Source organism: Physeter macrocephalus, chromosome 11, assembly GCF_002837175.3.
Source record: "Physeter macrocephalus isolate SW-GA chromosome 11, ASM283717v5, whole genome shotgun sequence".
In the NCBI taxonomy this organism is placed as follows: domain Eukaryota; kingdom Metazoa; phylum Chordata; class Mammalia; order Artiodactyla; family Physeteridae; genus Physeter; species Physeter macrocephalus.
This window is the reverse complement of record NC_041224.1, coordinates 52,055,018-52,073,933: the sequence shown is the minus strand read 5'-3', so window position 1 is coordinate 52,073,933 and position 18,916 is coordinate 52,055,018. Positions and strand designations below refer to the sequence as shown.

The 18,916-nt window shown below is 36.6% G+C and overlaps 1 protein-coding gene across 2 annotated transcripts in view; it reads left to right on the top strand.

Moving 5' to 3' along the window:
• The window catches only part of SLTM (SAFB like transcription modulator), a 44,454-nt gene extending 26,999 nt beyond the window's left edge, over positions 1 to 17,455 (top strand). For both annotated transcript variants that reach the window (XM_024128718.3, XM_024128717.3), the window contains exons 9-21: positions 1,416 to 1,534; positions 3,834 to 3,983; positions 4,196 to 4,299; positions 4,398 to 4,564; positions 5,035 to 5,120; positions 5,332 to 5,495; positions 8,122 to 8,302; positions 9,040 to 9,164; positions 10,003 to 10,173; positions 10,714 to 11,028; positions 11,142 to 11,286; positions 14,753 to 14,913; positions 16,770 to 17,455. In XM_024128718.3, coding sequence (XP_023984486.1) covers positions 1,416 to 1,534; positions 3,834 to 3,983; positions 4,196 to 4,299; positions 4,398 to 4,564; positions 5,035 to 5,120; positions 5,332 to 5,495; positions 8,122 to 8,302; positions 9,040 to 9,164; positions 10,003 to 10,173; positions 10,714 to 11,028; positions 11,142 to 11,286; positions 14,753 to 14,913; positions 16,770 to 16,878 — 1,997 coding nt within the window. In that variant the 3' untranslated portion in view covers positions 16,879 to 17,455. The remainder of the gene's footprint in view (positions 1 to 1,415; positions 1,535 to 3,833; positions 3,984 to 4,195; positions 4,300 to 4,397; positions 4,565 to 5,034; positions 5,121 to 5,331; positions 5,496 to 8,121; positions 8,303 to 9,039; positions 9,165 to 10,002; positions 10,174 to 10,713; positions 11,029 to 11,141; positions 11,287 to 14,752; positions 14,914 to 16,769) is intronic.
• The last annotated feature ends 1,461 nt before the right edge of the window (positions 17,456 to 18,916 follow it).

Sequence of the window (18,916 nt, the reverse complement as noted above, 5' to 3'; positions counted from 1 at the left end):
GTGTTCTAAAAAAGCATTTTAAGGGAAAATAACACCATTTAGGTACTACAGATTCTGAAAATGCCTCGAGTGCCTGAAAAAGTAATTGTGTTCCTTATACTTTTTTAGTATGTTTTGTTGGTATATTTTAATAATTAGAAATTTTAGTGATTGGTTTAGTAATTGACAATTAATTTCATTACCCACATTCCTTACAGTTAGGTTAATGGATAAGATATAATAAATATATTAAATGTTATCCTTTAAATTTAGAAGACTAGTGTAGTCTTAATTAAATGTTAACTTTTTCCTGTCATTAAATTTTTTTTTCTGTAGTTAGAGAAGTACGTGGGCCCAAATGTTACTGGTAAAATAAAAAAGATACACAAACTTCTAGTTAACATTTCATAGCAGATCGTTTGATAAGTACATTTCTTAAGAACACAAATGCAGCAACCATTAATATTTAAAATATTTGAGTCAGGCATGTGTTGTCTCCTCATAAGTATGCTGACAATAGTTCTTCAACTAAAACTTGTGGCTTTTAATTTTTAAAGCATTAAACATTTTACTCCAATAATGCAAAGTTTTAAAAATTATTACTTTTGTTTGCTTAGATACTGTTTCCCTTAGAGTGGGTAAGAGTTGTTTGCCAAGTAAAGTCAAATGAATGAAAATTCCTTTTTTATAATAGCACATTTGAAGTAAAGCACTGAAGGGTGACTGACCAGGCCTGTATTTTAAGAAATGGCATTTATGTGTATGAAACCATAATTTGTGTATGGAAATAGTGCAGAAATAATTCATATAACCATTTACCTATTCTAAAGGATTTTGAGATCTCTGATCTTATTTTTGTAAGTGATTTTAGAAGTTTTTTTTTTTTTTTAAATACAGTTATCCAGCTTCATGTAATTCCCACTTTCTCTTACCCTTTCTCTGATGGAGAATGAAGGTGAACTGTGGTTGGCTAGTCTTTGTTATTAAACATTCAAATTCTTGAAAACAGTTTATCCCTTTGTTTGACTTTTCCCTTTGCGCTCCCAAGTTTCTCAGGAGCTAAAGCCCACCACAGATGTAGGTAATTAAGCAGTCTGTACATTCCTAGATGACTACTTCCTTGTTGCCTGTATTCAGTGCAGTGGTTGAGTATAAGTTATTGAGCTTAACAGCAAAAGTCCAAGACATGTAATTTATTTTTTTTGCCTACTTTGTCTTAAAATTAGTGCAGCAGGAAATGTACCAATGTTCAGACATGTTTGTATTATCTCTTATTGTGTTTGATTTTAATAATAGATGTGTAGGATTTTGATGTAGTAAAGTTGTACTATCAACATTAGAGGGTATTATAATTTTGGAAGAATATGGCCCTAATAATTGTGTTAAAAAAAATTCCAATTGAGATACTTAAACTTCTGATGTTAAATCTATTCTAGGAAGTACAAGTAGTACTAGTGGTAGCAGTGGAAGCTCAACTAAAAATATCTGGGTTAGTGGACTTTCTTCTAATACCAAAGCTGCTGATTTGAAGAACCTCTTTGGCAAATATGGAAAGGTACATTCTTTTTACCTTTTTATCCATCTTTCTGTTATCTCCATTTTAAATAGAGGTTATATTCAAAACAGTATATATAAAATCTAGTTTCTTGTCTCTCTTAGGACTGTTACAGGCATAATTATTGAGTTTGTAGTAATGGTGAGTTTCATCATATAATCTCACTCTGAGTCCTGGGAATCTTTTATTAAGAGCTCATATTTTGAGCCCATTTAAGCCAAGGACTGAGTTTGATTCATCACATTCATCATGATATTTCTTGGACCTAGAATTGCTGAGGCTGATCTGGTCATCTCGAAAATATAGGTAGATTAATATTAGGCAATGGGATATAGAATATGAGGGAAAAAAACCCCAAAACTGATGTGGTCCTTCTCATTATACAAATTCCAGTACAGTGGTGGTGAAAAATGTAAAACTGGTAAAACTTAATCAGAAGTTTTGATATGTGCTGTGAAGGAAGAGTGCAGGGTGTTAGCAAAGGGAGGGTTTACTGTGGTTGGTTCAATAGGAGAACTTTTTCTGGCATATGAGGGGAGCCCTAACAGAAGAGAAAAATAGTCAATGATTAAATGAATTGAATATTCAAATAATGGCTGTTGAATTAAGTTGCAGTTGATCTGCATCCCTTAGGGCACTCACTATTTTCTACTTTACATTTTAGTGTTCAATATATTGATACATCGTATGTAACCTACTCTGCTGTAAATTCTTTGATAGCAGGGATCTTTATCTACTATACTATGTGTGCACATGGTAGGCTTTCAAATATTTATTAAATTAATTACCATTAACGGTAAATAGCCATTAATGAGTGTTACAAAAATCTTATTGATTTTTGGAGTTTTTTTTTCTTCTTCTAATTAGAGAGTTACCTGCACATTAAGGAGGTTCTTGTAGATGTCAGATACAGAACACTGAGAATTGTGGTCCCATGATCAGCTGTGGTATATTTTTGGTTCCATTTTCAACAATTTATTGTTCGAGCTGTAAAAACGGTATTTTGATGTTAGCATTTATTAGGATTAAAACTATATTAGGAAACCATGTACTTATAACAAGGACCTCGGGCTTAAGAATTAAGCTGTTGTTGGGGCAAGTCAGCGTTTCCCAGAGTTGAGATAAAAGCTGATAGCTACCAGCTACCCACACCATACAGCCTCCTAAATTCCTTACGTTCCTCTTCCTGACACTGCGTCCCTGTTCCTATTTATTCAGCACTACATTGTTCTCTCTCGCTTTTCTTCTCACTCATCCACCCTTGCCTTGTCTCTCTTAGCTATTCATTTTATAGAATTGAAATTATTTGTCACTTTTATATTGGTATACATTTTAGAAGTACAAAGATGGAAAGTGTGTCTTTTTAGAGTGTTTTTAGGGTGTTTTTTTAAAAAATTAATTTATTTGGTTTTATTTTTGGCTGTGTTGGGTCTTCGTTGCTGTGCACGGGCTTTCTCTAGCTGCGGTGAGCGGGGGCTACTCTTCTTTGCGGTGCACGGGCTTCTTGTTGTCGTGGCTTCTCGTTGCGGAGCACAGGCTCTAGGCGCGTGGGCTCAGTAGTTGTGGCGCATGGGCTTAGTTGCTTCACGGCATGTGGGATCTTCCCGCCATGGCTCACGGGCCCAGCCACTCCGCGGCATGTGGGATCTTCCCATACCGGGGCGCGAACCCGGTTCCCCTGCATCGGCAGGCGGACGCGCAACCACTGCGCCACCAGGGAAGCCCCAAGCCGGATTCTTAACCACTGTGCCACCAGGGAAGCCCTAGGGTGTATTTTTAAGGTTCCTTTTTTACATGTGGGAGATTCTTTATTTTTGAAAGACCCATTATAGAAAAGTGTTAACACTTACTGAGACACTTTCTAGGAACTTACCCTTTTTGTTTTAATATCTTTAAGAGATTCAGGGTGGGCTTTTGATAGGGAAATTTTGACCCAAATCTAATTGAAAATATTATTTCTTTGCTTTCGTTAATTATGCCATTACTTCATTGATGTGACTGACTGTGTTTTGGCAATGTATTTGAAAAAAAAAAAAAAAAAAAAGGAAAATACTAAAAGCAGGTTAAATTGCTTTTTGACATTTTAAATTGTTCCCCTGAATATTTACTGAGTACTTACAGGCAAGGTAGATGGTGATCATAGAATAATATATGTCCTAAATTTATCCTTTATCCTGAATTTATACATCCTGAACATATCCTTTAATTTGAATAGTGTCCATTCTGAAGTTTAATCTATTTAGAAATGTATGTGGTTGTAAAGTTGTAAAACTTTCTAAAGTATAATCTCGTTTTACAGGTTCTGAGTGCAAAGGTAGTCACAAATGCTCGAAGTCCTGGGGCCAAGTGCTATGGCATTGTAACTATGTCTTCAAGCACAGAGGTGTCCAGATGTATCGCACATCTTCATCGCACTGAGCTGCATGGACAGCTAATTTCTGTTGAAAAAGTAAGCTTGCTTAAGTGTTTATAAAAGGGAGGTTACTTTGAGGGCTAGTAATTTTCAATTTAAAGATGTTACACTGGTAGGGAGTAGAATTAGGAATGATTTTTATTTTTATATATTCATTTCTGTTTTCCAAATTTTCTACTATCAACATACTTTTTACAAACATAAAAGTGTAACGTTAAAGCACATTTTTTTCTGTTTAAACCTTTCAGGTTAAAGGTGATCCTTCTAAGAAAGAATTGAAGAAAGAAAATGATGAAAAGAGTAGTTCAAGAAGTTCTGGAGACAAAAAAAATATGAGTGATAGGAGTAGCAAGTAAGGATTTATTTTGTTGATAAGCATATAGACTTTTTTGGTACACTGATGAAGTAGTCCTCATTTTGTTGTTTTCTTGCGTGGGTTGGTATGGTCAGGACACAAGCCTCAGTCAAAAAAGAAGAGAAGAGGTCGTCTGAGAAACCTGAAAAAAAAGAAAGCAAGGATACTAAGAAAATAGAAGGTAAAGATGAGAAGAATGATAATGGATCAAGTGGCCAAACTTCAGAATCGATTAAAAAAAGTGAAGAAAAGAAACGAATAAGTATGCTATGCATTTTTCTTCTCAATCCCTTTCTAATGCATCCTACAATTTAATTTTTACAGTGGAAGGGGAAACTTGAGGTTACAATCCAGATAAATATTTAAACTTTGTTATTAGATGTCACTGTGGTAGAAAAGGAGGTCTAATAGACTGATTGTTTTCTCCTTTTCCACTCTTAGGAAACAGATGTCTTCTTCCACCTAACCCATTTACTGTTAAATCTGGGCTGACTGAAAACGGTCATTGAGTAATAGCTATGTAATTGATCTTTTGCTATCTCTGAAAGTATTTATGTTAGCGGATCAAGCTTTAAAAACTCTTTACCTTTAAGTTCTCATAGAATAAGTTTTTTCATGTATTGGTTTATAAATATTTGGTTGTCTAAGAATCAGCATTTTTACATTATATTTTCTTTTTTACTGAAATATTTTTAGACATCTGCTTATCTAACTTTTTTTTTTTCCTCTTAGGTTCAAAGAGTCCAGGACATATGGTAATACTAGACCAAACTAAAGGAGATCATTGTAGGCCATCAAGAAGAGGAAGATATGAGAAAGTAAGTCTCTGAGACAGATGTTGTATACTATTCCACCTGTTCCCAAAAGAAGATAAGTCAGTATCTCTAACCATTTTGCATACTTCCATGCTAGAAAACCTAAGAAAAGGGGAATGCCATTACTCATTTAGGCTTTTTAAATGACCAGCTCAACTTGAAAAAACAAAAGTATTTTAGCTTGTAGTCCTGTTATAATTTTTTTTTTCTACAGATTCATGGAAGAAGCAAGGAAAAGGAGAGAGCTAGCTTAGATAAGAAAAGGGACAAAGACTACAGGAGGAAAGACATCTTGCCTTTTGAAAAGATGAAGGAACAAAGATTGAGAGAACATTTAGTTCGTTTTGAAAGATTGCGACGAGCAATGGAACTTCGAAGGTAGGAAAAGAGTCTATTTTATACCTGTCTTTAACTATAGGTACATCTTTAACGCTAGTTATAAACCAGATTTCTGGAAATTGTATTCCTACAGAAAGATATTTGTCACTTTTAAGAAGTGCAGTAAAACCTAATAATTTCTTAAGTTTGCATAGTGTTTTACGATTTACAAAATACCTTTCCATCTGTTATCTCTGTCTTGACAGTTCTGTAAGGTTAGTTATGTCCATTATATAAGTGAAAAAAATGGAGGCCCAGAGAGGCTAAATGACTCTTCCAATGCCACATGGCTAATGAGTGGCAGAGTCGGGACTCAGACCCAAGTCTTCTGACTCCAAGTCCAATGCTCTTTCCTCTACTCCAAAGCTGCCGCCATAAAAAACATGACTTTAAAGGAAAAATTGATTTTTGAGATAAGATAGTCTCAATGTAAGCTATAGTGGTCAAATAATATGTTGACATTTTAGGGAAAACTTATTGTACTTTGAATTAGAGACCAAGTGAAGGCAGATTTAACCCTGTGAACCTTATTGTGTTCAAGCTCTGTCCCAAAGCAGGCATTCTTTTTAAAACAAAACGAGAACAAAACATTTCTATTTTTAGTAGCAATATCTCAACAGTTCATCATGAGTGCCAGTTTGCTTTCATATATCAATTTTTGGATGCCACTTAAAATATTCTTGTGGGCTTCCCTGGTGGCGCAGTGGTTGTAAGTCCGCCTGCTGATGCAGGGGACACGGGTCCGTGCCCTGGTCCGGGAAGATTCCACATGCCATGGAGTGGCTGGGCCCGTGAGCCGTGGCCGCTGAGCCTGCGCGTCCGGAGCCTGTGCTCCGCAACAGGAGAGGCCACAACAGTGAGAGGCCCACGTACTGCAAAAAAAAAAAAAAAAAAAATTCTTGTGAATGTGTTTCATAATATAAATTTCCAAATATTAACCTATACTGTCAAATGGTCACTTACCATGAAATTTCATCTATTCATTCACAAGAGTGCTCGGAACTACCAGAGATACTTTTAGCAACTTAAATAATACTATGATTGCCGTACAGTTTACCTAAAGGAAATAACCCTTGCATTACTCAGAACCTTTGTTGGATGAGGTCTCAGCACACTTAGCCTCCTGTTTAGAGGACCACAAGTTGAGAGGACGGTGGGAGTGGGAATTATTAGGCAGCACTCCTCAAACCCATTAGACCAGCACCCCTTTCATAGTAAACAAAAGAGTTGCAGCACCTTCTTTACTAATCTGAAACGAAATTGGTATATAATATACCTACCCATACAAATATACGAAAAATATCAATATAAAGCCTTAACTGTAATACAAAGGAAAAATGAAAGTAATTTATAATGAAGCATATATTCCAGATATGAATGTTTAGGCATGACTCTCTAGAAGATCTAATGAAGTAGTCAGATGTTTGCACCCTTCTTAAGACTCAGTGAGAATGTGACAGCTGCAAACACAGATTGATACCGGTTTGTCATATTGGTGAGTCAAATACCAGGAGTGTTGTTGACGTTATGACATGATATCTGAAATGGTGAACAACTCTTGGTGAAGTTCTCAAGAAAGTATAATTTTCCCTCTTATTTATATGGAGTTGCATTCCTGGAAACTTTAGTGTACATAAAACCACGCCAAAGCAAATGAACCTAGCATTTATTAAAAATTAGTTAAGTTCTAGAGCTAGATTTTTTTCTCTAGAGGTGATTTTGTTTTGATGACATGAATGTCCATTATGGTATTTGAAAGTTATATTAGGAGTGTTGGACATTTTTTTGTTATGCAGAACTATCTTGACTATTCCACGCATCAGAAGATATTTAGAAACCTTGGTCCCCTTTACTAATTGCTGGTAACCGCCCCCATGGTCATTGTGATAATTTAAAATGCCCCTCAGATTTCCATGGGGGCAGTACTGAACCATTGAGAACCAATGGGTTACTAGGGGAAGACGTGGTGATAGACTAAATACACTGGGTGCCTTAAAGTAAGGAAATGATTTTAAAAAAAAAACAAAAGCTGTTAAAAGTCTTAATATAATAACTTAATTTAGTTGAGCAAACATTTGAACTACCTCCTGAATCAAAGAAGCATGTTACCTGAAGCCATCTATTATGGGCCGTGAACACTCCAAAAGAGGCTTTGAGGCAACCGTTTATTATATACAGCATTTGCTATAATTCATGCTGATGGTTATGATCCCAAGTTATCAAAAATAAGGCCTACCTAATTTTAAGGAGATAGACTATATCCTGTTTTTCTATCAAAAACGGTAGAAGTTGTAGTTTTGTAAATTCATGTATGTAGAATATCTCCTTTTAAAAATGTTGATTAATTAATGGGCTGTTATAGTGGGATTTTTATTTAAACAGATATCATCTAAGAGGCAACTACTCTATAAAATTCAGCTGTTCAGTTGACAGTCTTAATAAATAAGTGACAGTATTGAAATCTGTTTAAAGTTTTATTTTGAGTTCTCTTTCCAATTACATTAAAACTTAGAATGAGTTGAAGTTTAAAATTGCCAACCTCAAGGAAAAATACAAATTCAAAAGCTATTCTCTTTCACACAGTGCTAGCATAATTTAAGTATTTCTAAATACTGATTTTTGTTAGACGAAGAGAGATTGCAGAAAGAGAGCGTCGAGAGCGAGAACGCATTAGAATAATTCGTGAACGGGAAGAACGGGAACGCTTACAGAGAGAGAGAGAGCGCCTAGAAATTGAAAGGCAAAAACTAGAGAGAGAGAGAATGGAACGCGAACGCTTGGAAAGGGAACGCATTCGTATTGAACAGGTGCAGTCAGAAAATCTTTTCATCTTAAATAACTGACCTTTTTCAAACCCTGTGATTTTTGCCCTAAAATTTGCTTTACATGTTGTAAAGCTTCTATAGAGTAAGTTTAGCTAATGAGCATTTATTAAGTGTCCCTGAAAGATAACAGTGAATTAGGTGCTAGTTAAAAATACATTTAGTCATGACTTTGTTCTAGCCAATTGGTAATACCTCAAGCTCTGCAATATCATGGCAGCCTAATAGTCTGAGCATAGGACTATGAGTCCAGAGTAGTTGTAATCCAGGCTCTGTCACTATCCCATTCTTAGAAAATAACTATATCCTTACATATTATAGTGGGAGTGATTTCCCAAGGCTGGAAGGAAATAATGCCTCTCTTTGCAGAATTGCATCCAAGGTTTTAAGGCACTTAATCTTCATACTTATTAAGAACTCTATTTCTAATTCCCTTTAGGTGCTTTTGTTTAAAATTATTAAACTAAATCTGACCTTCCAAATTTAAAAAATTGCCAGCTTTTAACACCCAGTCTCTGTTAATTTTAATGTTGCAGAACAATAGTCATAGCTTAGATTGCTGATTACTGAAGTCAGATTTTTTTATTAGTCCCAGGTGTGTGTTTTGCCTGGTGCTTGCCAATGATGGTTTCTTAATGACAGGATTAAAACAAAGTTGCATATATACTTACCTTATGTTTTCATTTTGCATTGGTTGGTTCTTCCTTCTATGTTGTCTGAAGGAACGACGTAAGGAAGCTGAACGTATTGCTCGAGAACGAGAGGAACTGAGAAGGCAACAGCAGCAGCTTCGTTATGAACAAGAAAAAAGGAATTCTTTGAAACGCCCACGTGATGTAGATCATAGGTAGTTGCTTACTTTCTTTAACAGTAGCTTACTATCTTATTCCTTAGTCCAAGCTAAGACTAACTCTAGAATTGGAGAGTACAGGCACCCATCACTGGAGTAAAGGGTCTTGATCAACAGGGATGGGAATGATTGCAGTATTGAATTGGACCCAGTGCATTGTCAAGTAGAAGAGTCTGCTCTTCTTTCTGTTTCCCTTCCCAATGCAAATGTTTTCCCACTATGACTGGAAATACATGGTAGACTTCAGCAATGGCTCTCAAACTCAGACCCATTTTGAAAATTCTTACAGGGTAGTGCAGATGGTACAGAAATCAAAGTCATAAATTTGGGAAGACTAAAATATAGATTCTGTACGTGTTTGCATTCATGGTTCTTAATAGATTTCAAAATACAATATAGTCATTTAATTTTCTCATTACACATTCTGTGAGATTTAGTTGATAGTGATGAGAAATAAGTGGAGTGAATGAATTGTGCTTGGGACTGACCCCTCTAACCTTTCCAAAGTTAAGTATAACCAAAAAGGTTGTACACACCTAGTTAGAATTTTATCATAAAATGGTATCAAGTGTTTATCTTATTTGTCTTTTCCATTTAGTAATTTGAAAACAAACAGTTTTTCAACTATTTTCTTTCCTGTGAAATTCCTCTAATAACTATATGACTTTGTATAATAATTTTTTGCTAGCTTGTTCTTGTAACAGAATGTTTTGTCTTGAGTTTATTAGCCCTCTGTATCCACAGTTCCTAGCATGTGGTATGTATGACTCCAAGTAAGTGTTATTTGATTGTTGTAAAACTAATTTATATAAACGAGCAAATATTTCTCTTCAAGGCGAGATGATCCTTACTGGAGCGAGAATAAAAAGTTGTCTCTAGATACAGATGCTCGATTCGGCCACGGATCTGACTACTCTCGACAACAGAATAGATTTAATGACTTTGATCACCGAGAGAGGGGCAGGTTTCCTGAGAGTTCATCAATACAGTCTTCATCTTTTGAAAGGTAAACAGATTATGTTGAAAAATGCTGTATTTGGTATATGAGCCTTGTTAGTGATTTTGGTTCTCTATTAAAATCTTAAGAAGTACAGGTCATAACTGAGTGTTCAGAACAAATCATTTGTTTGGTTTTTGTATTTGTTAATGAGACTGTGATTCAGTATTCAAAATTAGTTTTATAGGCCACCATAACACAGTTAAGTAGGTTGGTTTTATCTTCTTAACCTTTAAAACTAAGTGGGAGTACTGTTAACTTTGGATGGGCCTCAACTGTGAAGAACAGTAAAATATCCCTCAGGTTGGTAGTGACTTGAGTGTTTGATGTAATTTCCCTTGGATGGCAAAAAACCAACCTTCATGCCAGACATTTAGCTCAATTTAAAAGATATAGGTTATTATCAATAATTGTGGCTATTTTTGGTCGCTTTACCTTAAGTTAATTTTTAAAGAAGGTGTTATTATTGTAGGTTATGCAAATAAAGTTAAGACGAATAAGGCCAAGTAAGTACTTCTCAGGACCTGTGTTCTTTGTTTCGGATGACAGGCGAGAACGTTTTGTTGGTCAAAGTGAAGGGAAAAAAACACGTCCTTCTGCACGAAGAGAAGATCCAGGTTTTGAAAGGTATCCCAAAAATTTCAGTGATTCCAGAAGAAATGAGCCTCTACCATCAAGAAACGAACTTAGAGAAACAGACAGGCGAGAAGTACGAGGGGAACGAGATGAGAGGAGGACAGTGATCATTCATGACAGGCCTGATATCACTCACCCTAGACATCCTCGAGAAGGAGGGCCCAATCCATCTAGACCAACCTCCTGGAAAAGTGAAGGAGGCATGTCCACCGACAAACGGGAAGCAAGGTATTTGTGTAGTTTCTAATGACTAGCTAGTGGTGGTTTATAATGCATTTGGGTTTTTCAAAAAAAGGTATAATAGAGTTTGATTGTGTATGTTTTTGGATTTTGTTTAACAGAGTTGAAAGGCCAGAAAGATCTGGGAGAGAAGTATCAGGTCACAGTGTGAGAGGGGCTCCCCCTGGGAATCGCAGTAATGCTTCAGGCTATGGAAACAGAGAGGGAGACAGAGGAGTAATCACAGACCGAGGAAGTGGAGCACAGGTAAATGCTGATGCAGGTTTATTGTCAGCTCTCCAGAAATAAATTTAAAGGACTTATGAGACACATTGTATCTATAGTATCATTTGGGTGTGGACTAGACTAGTTAGATTAGAATGATTGAGAGTTTCTTGTGAAAGATCTTAATGTCTCTTGTATTTTGAAGTCAGCAGTTGAACATAGTAGTCCAGAGAAGCAGGATACTAGCCCTGAAATTTTTTTTTCCTTCCAGTTTTATTGAGATATAATTGACATACAGAAAGAACTGTGTAAGTTTAAGGTGTACAATGTAATGATTTGACTTACATACATGATGAAATGATTGTAGCCCTGAAATTTTTATTAAACTTCCTGTGAAAATTTGAGAATTGTTGTATTTGGTAGATGAGCCTTCCTAATGATGACTGGCTTTATTTCTTTTTTAAGAAATTGAGGCTTTCAAACTGGATGGGAAATCTTGGGCCCCTACCTGTGTTTCCCTTTCACCTTTTCCTTTTTTTTGTTGTTTTTTGGTTTATAATACTCTCTTTTCTCCCACTTTATTAAGTAGCTTAAAGTATAGAACTGAAATAAAACAGTTGCCTCTTTTTTGCTCTTTTATTTTTAAAGGTAGGTAAGTGGAATATTTTGTATTTGCCTTTTTTACTCTTGTGACACTTTATTGACTTGAATATTTTCTATTAAGAAGTTAATGAATCTCGACAGAGGACATCTCTTAGCAATTCAAATGAGCAAAAACCTTTTACCTGATTTGAAAGCATTCTGTCTATGAAATACTGGCATAATATGGGTTGACGGTAGCAGAGATAGAATATTCTCTTAAATTACATACAAAAAAGAATTCTGAAGTGTGTGTGTATGTGTATGTGTGTCTCTATCCTTCAGCCTGTAGTATACTCTGGTGCTCTGTTTTGTATTTGAATACATATTAGGTTTTGTAGCAACATTTTTTACCAGAAAATTTTTTAATCTCTTGGCATTCAATGAGTTAATACAACTATGCACTTTCCATTTCATACATAGCATTTTTGAAACGGATTTGGGCCTGCTGGGATTTATTAAGTTTTAATGTTTCTAGTAAGTAGAAATGTTCAATAGATGAATTCATTGAGCTATTTATCCTGAATAGAACATTTAAGGTTTGTTACATAATCCAGATATTCTGCCTTAGTTAGAGTAAAATTTAAGTCTCATAGACTAGTGCCCTTGCAATCAGATACCCTTTTTGCAAAAGGTATCCTGAGGGAAGAGATCCTGTTCCTCCCTTGGAAATTTGGTTTTCATGGTGTTGGTCTATAAGCTGTTCTGACTGTAGTATTGGGTTGGCAAAAAAGTTCCTTCGGTTTTTAAGTACAAATAAAAGACACATTTTTCATTTTCACCAAGAACTTTATTGAACAACGTATTCACCATTTTGTTCCACTACCTTCTGCCATTTTTCTTTCAGGCAACTTCATAATTCCGTCTTCCCAAAACTTTTTATCTTTTTGAGCAAAGAACTGTTCCCAGGTGCCTTTTACAGTCTTCTAGGGAAGTGAAATTTTTCCCATTAAGAGAATTTTGTAAAGGCCAAAATAAGTGGAAAGCCGAAGGTGCAATGTCTGGTGAATACGGTGGATGAATCAGAACTTCCCAGCCAAGCTGTAACAGTTTTTGCCTGGTCATCAAAGAAACATGCGGTCTTGTGTTATCCTGATGGAAGATTCTTCGTTTTTCTATTGACTAGTCTGGACACTTTTCGTCGAGTGCCACTTTCAGTTGGTCTAATTGGGAGCAGTACTTGTCGGAGTTAACTGTTTGGTTTTCTGGAAGGACTCCCTTCTAATCCCACTATATACACATCACCTTCTTTGGATGAAGACTGGCCTTTGGTGTGGTTTGTGGTGGTTCATTTTGCTTGCCCCACGATCTCTTCTGTTCCACATTGTAGTACGGTATCCACTTTTCATTGCCCGTCACAATTTGTTTTAAAAATGGAACATTTTCATTACATTTCAATAGAGAATTGCATGTGGAAATATGGTCAAGAAGGGTTTTTTTCACTTAACTTACGTGGAACCCAAACATCAAAGCAGTTCACATAACCAAGCTGGTGCAAATGATTTTCAACACTTGATTTGGATATTTTGAGTATGTCGGCTATCTCCCACGTGATATAATGTTGATCTCAATTAATGTCTCGATTTGATTGCTATCAACTTCAGCTGGTCTACCCGACCGTGGAACATCATCCAGCGAGAAATCTTCAGCACAATACTTCGCAAACCAACCTTTGACACGTTTGATCAGTCACAGCATTTTCTCCATACACCGCACAAATCTTTTTTTGTGTTTCAGTTGTGTTTTTACCTTTCTTGAAATAATAAAGCATAATATGCCAAAAATGTGGCTTTTTTCTTCCATCTTCAATATTAAAATGGCTACACAAAAATTCAGCAATTTTGGTTTTTTTTAAATACACGCTGATATGACAGCTGTCACAATACAATCTAACAAAATTGTTTTGAACGAAGTTAAAGACAACTAAGCACCACTAGAGCCATCCTAGGGGAAAACGGAACGAACCTTTTGGCCAAGGCAATATATCTCTGTAGGGCGCCTTTAGATTTCTGTAGGCTAAGTATCATAACTTTTGACTTTTTTTTCCTCACATCCTTAGTTCTCTGCTTTTGTTTCTTTATGTTCACTATTCTTTTTTTTCATAGTCATGGATGTAAGACCTTGTAAGAGCCATAGCACTAACTAGTACTGTGTACAGTAAGATGACAGCTCCTGTTTCTATGTGGTATTTGCATGTTGATCATATACCCCACCTTGATTTGTCTTAAGGTTTTGACCTCTCAGTATGCCTTCTTACATATATATAGAAGATCCAGGCATTATTACATATGGACCCAGAAATTCTCAAGGGTCAGAAAGTACATGGGTGCTAGAAGGTATAGAAATAACACTGCTGAATCATATTCTGTCCTTCTACCTTTTCTACCCTGAAGCCCGAGAAGCTTCTTAGTTCAAAGTAGATAGAAACCTTTTTTCATATTATTCATTCTTTCATCTTCTCACACATCTTATTCCTTCTGACATTAAAAGTACACCATAAGGGGCTTCCCTGGTGGCGCAGTGGTTAAGAATCCGCCTGCCAATGCAGGGGACATGGGTTCGAGCCCTCATCCAGGAAGATCCCACATGCAGCGAAACAGCTAAGCCCATGGCCACAACTACTGAGCCTGCGCTCTAGAGCCCGTGCTCCGCAACAAGAGAAGCCACCGCAATGTGAAGCCCGCACACCGCAATGAAGAGTAGCCCCCGCTCGCTGCAACTAGAGAGAGCCTGCACGCAGCAGCAAAGACCCAACACAGCCAAAAATAAATAAAAATAAAATAAATTTATCAAAAAAAAAGTACACCTTAAGTAAATTGGCCTGAGGCTGAGTCTGTCCTGATTTTTCTTTTAATATGTTATTCTTTAGCACTATCCTGAAGAACGACATGTGGTTGACCGCCATGGACGGGACACAAGTGGACCCAGGAAAGAATGGCATGGTCCACCTTCTCAAGGTCCTAGCTATCATGATGCAAGGCGAATGGGTGATGGCCGGACAGGAGCAGGCATGATAACGCAGCATACAAGGTAAGTAGTTAAGACTTTTCTGCCAGCATGCAACCAAACCTTTTTCCTTTTCCTTAAAGGTCATTATAGTTTCTGAGAGATTGAACTGCAACTAGTAACAACCCTAGGTCTGCCCAGATATTTCCTCATATTAACCCAAAATCTCCAGGGCAGCTGATGTTAATTTGTGAGTTAACATTCCTCATTGTAAGTTAATTGATTGACATTCTGGCATATCGATCTCTATACAGGTAGGTATGTATGTCAGAATCCAGTAGATAATTAATATGAATTTCATGTTGGAACTATCTTCTTGTTCACTGTCATTCTGAAAATTCCTAGAAAGGAAGAAGAAAGTGAAAGTATGTTCGGCTTCCTCCCTTTTCAAATAGGTCTAGCAAAATTTTTGGACATTTATCCCAAAGCCTGTTCAAATGCTAGGAGACGAGCTTTATTTTCTCTTCATACCAACATCCGTTGTGGCCCTTCAGCTGGCAAGTGTTTGGCCTCTCTCTCTCCCATGCCCTTTTTTCTTTCCCATTCATGTGTCTTAGAAGAGACAGTGGCTTGGCTCAGTGATCCAAGTTACTACTCTTCTATTGGTTGCTTCTAGCCTCAAACTTAAGTGACTGTTTACTATACTTGTGCCCTGCACAGCCTCATCACTCATCCTGTCCTTGGTTATTAAAGGTCACCAATACCTTTTTTCTTGACAAATATAGATTCCTTTATTTTTTTAGTTCTTGGGCTTCTTGGTGGTTAAGCACTGTTGCTTTTCCTTTTTTAAAACATTCCTCTGTTTTCTAATGTACCATAATTTTCTTTTCTACCTTATTAATTTACTTATTGTCTCCTCACACGGTTGGATTTTAGATACTATTCTTTATTTTTAACTTTATATCATGATCTCCATGTAAATGCTTGGAGGTCTCCATAAATTCAGGGTCACAAGCAAACTCATTCCTCTGCTGTTTCAAACCTTTATGTTTCAGTTGTTGTCTCCAGCTTCTTTTGATTTGCCATTGCCAGACTGGGCCTCATCTTTATCTTTCTCCACTACCAGCATAAATTTCTAAGTATGGGTCAGTTAAAAAAATATATTTGTGGTAGCTTCGTCTTTTTGCTCATTTCAGCTTCTATCAGATCTTCCCAAATGAGTGTTTTCTCTTCTCCATTTTTCATGTCATTTCTAAATTTAACCATTGGGACTGTTTTCTTACACTGTTTACTTGCTCCAAAACTACAAACAGCTTCTTTAGGTTACAGGATCTAATCCAGATTCCTCAGCCTGGAATCCAAACCTTTCTGTAATTTGGTTTTATCCTACTTAAACCATTTCACCATGGGTTTTTCTCTCCCAAATTTGTTGTAGGATTTTGGGGTGGGTCTTTATTCCTGTATTATCCGTTCATACCTACTGTGTTGCATTATACATATAAAAGAAATTCCAAAAATATTTCTTGAATGATGTCCTGTAGTTCAGAGGTTCAAGTTCCTAGTTGATGCTGATGCTGCAGATCTGGGGGCCACACTTTTGAGAAACACTGCTCCAGTCTATTCATGCACAGACCATTAAATGGCTTACTAAGAGGCAGAGGCTTTGACGTGAGGTTGCCTGAGTTGAAATCCTCACACCACCGTTTATTATCAGATCACCATTGTGATCCTGGGCAAGTTACTTAGCTTCTAGATCTTTCTTTATCAGGAAAGTGGGGTTAGTAATGGTACATACCTCACAGGACTGTTAAAAAGAGTAAATTATTTAATATGGGTAAAGTACAAAGAACAGTGTCTGTTAAATGAGCATCACTTTTTAGGTATTAGCTGTAATTTGTTCTTTTGTTCTCTAACATTTTTTTCTTTTAAACCTTTTTCAGTAATGCATCCCCAATTAATAGAATTGTACAAATCAGTGGCAATTCCATGCCAAGAGGAAGTGGCTCTGGATTTAAGCCATTTAAGGGTGGACCTCCACGACGATTCTGAAAATTAGCTCTCTGCCACGGTTTCAAGATAATTTATTGAAATCTGTAAACTTTACTTGACTACTTATGAAGAGGACCTCTGACTTGCTTGAGATTTCTGTCAGACTTTTTCTTTTTTCTCTTTTTTTAAAATTTAACCTGATTGCTTTTCTCAATTTTGGAGAAGATGTTTAAATAGTTCTGTTGTAACTTTTAATAGTTTTGTGTATCATTCAACTTTTTTTCTTGCAGCACCAAGACACATTTGAAAAGATAGGAATCAAAACCATTTTAATGCTGTGTGAATATAAAGCGTAGTTTGCAGGTGTGTGGTAGTAGTTTAATTTCCAGCATTAGCTCTGTGGTGTCAGGCTGTAGAGTTACTTCTTGTCACCAAGCATTTTCAGCCTCCATTTTGAAGGCTGTTTAAGCTTAAAAACTCTGCTGTTTAATTTTTAGAGAATAAGATTGTTCCTTGCATTTCTGAGTATTATGTAACCTATTTTTGCAGAAGGTACTGTTACATTAAGTGCATCTGTGTATCCTGGTTTTAAAAAATGTACTCTTTTTTGAAATAAACCTTCATATTCTGTATAGTTGCTAAAGCGTTGAGAACCTTTTTAATTGTAAAATGAGAACCGATTTTCAGTTTAGTGTAGCAGCACACTTGTTCAGGTTTGCATGGTATGAAACCAAATAGATTACTGAAACCTTGGCCATGAGGTTTGTATCACTGAGGTTCTTAGACTGAGTTGTGCAGGTAAGTGCACTTTTAGGTAATCTGCACTGTTTGATGGATAAATTCCATCTCTGGGAATTGTGTGGGTATTAATGTTTCCATATTCCCAACTATGTTGAGAAGTGGAAAAAAAAAAAAAAACCCAGGTTCTAGATTGGTGAATCAGTTGGGTTTTGTAAATACTTGTATGTGGGAAGGCATTGTTGTCTCTTTGTGAAAATAAAAATCCACACCTGGAAGTGTATGTGTCTTTGTTTCCAGCTTTTTAGGTGTTAGTCCTCCAGCCGTTTTCCTTACTCCAAGTAATTGACTAGGTTTAGAGCTTTAACGACAGACTTTTGGTTTTTGTTCCTAGGAAATAAGTCTAACTTTGACTCTTCATCTCAGTAACTGGGCAGCACACTTTGTTGAAGTGTTGGAAACGTAAGCACTAATCTTACTGGTTTTTTTCTTTAAGGCATCTTTTCCAGGAAAGTCCTTCAAGGTAAATTCAGAATAGCGCCTCTTAAAGCCTCACATATTCCTTCATATAAATCAGTGATGAGTAATTCAAATGGTCTAGATTCTTGGAAAACTCAGCAGTCTGCTCGTACAGAGTAAAAGATGGGTGCCAAGGGATTGCTCTGAGGCCACCTTTTGATTTGAGAAGGAGTCTTTATAGAGGTTCTTGTAAGTGTCTCTGAGTGGCTATGGCTGTGCCCATGAGATGGCTCAGTCTTCTGAGTGCTGTGGGCAGTCAGGGTACCCTTGTCTTTGACTTTTTCGGGGAACTGGCACTTTCTGTATTGTTCTAGATTTCATACCCTTTTCTTCCCTTCCTAACTCTACAGTTGTGGGAGCAGGTGAGTGTGTGTGTGTGTGTGTGTGTGTGTGTGTGTGTGTGTGTGTGTGTGTGTGTGTCTAGGGGTCTTCCTCATTTCCTGATCCCCTCTGCACCTTGTAGAATGGCACAATGGAAGCCTCAGTATGTATTGCAGTGAACTAACTTCTAGTCTGCCTCTCTTTGTGACTTTGGGTCTCTGTGTCACTTCTGATCTTTTTTCCTCATTTGTAGAGTGGAGCTATGCTTACCACAAGGGATTACACAGTTGCTAACATTCGTAAGCATTTTATGTGCTGGGCAGTGTACTAAGCATCTTAAGCGCGTTGCTTGCCTAATACTCAAAAGAATCCTACTAACTGTAAGTAACACTTATTGTCCTACCCATTTTTCAGATGGGGATCTGAGAAGTAATCTCTTAAAGTATTAGATCTTTGATTTGTTATAATCTCTTTTACACCTACACTGAATGGTACAACAGTCTACAGACTGGTAGGTAGT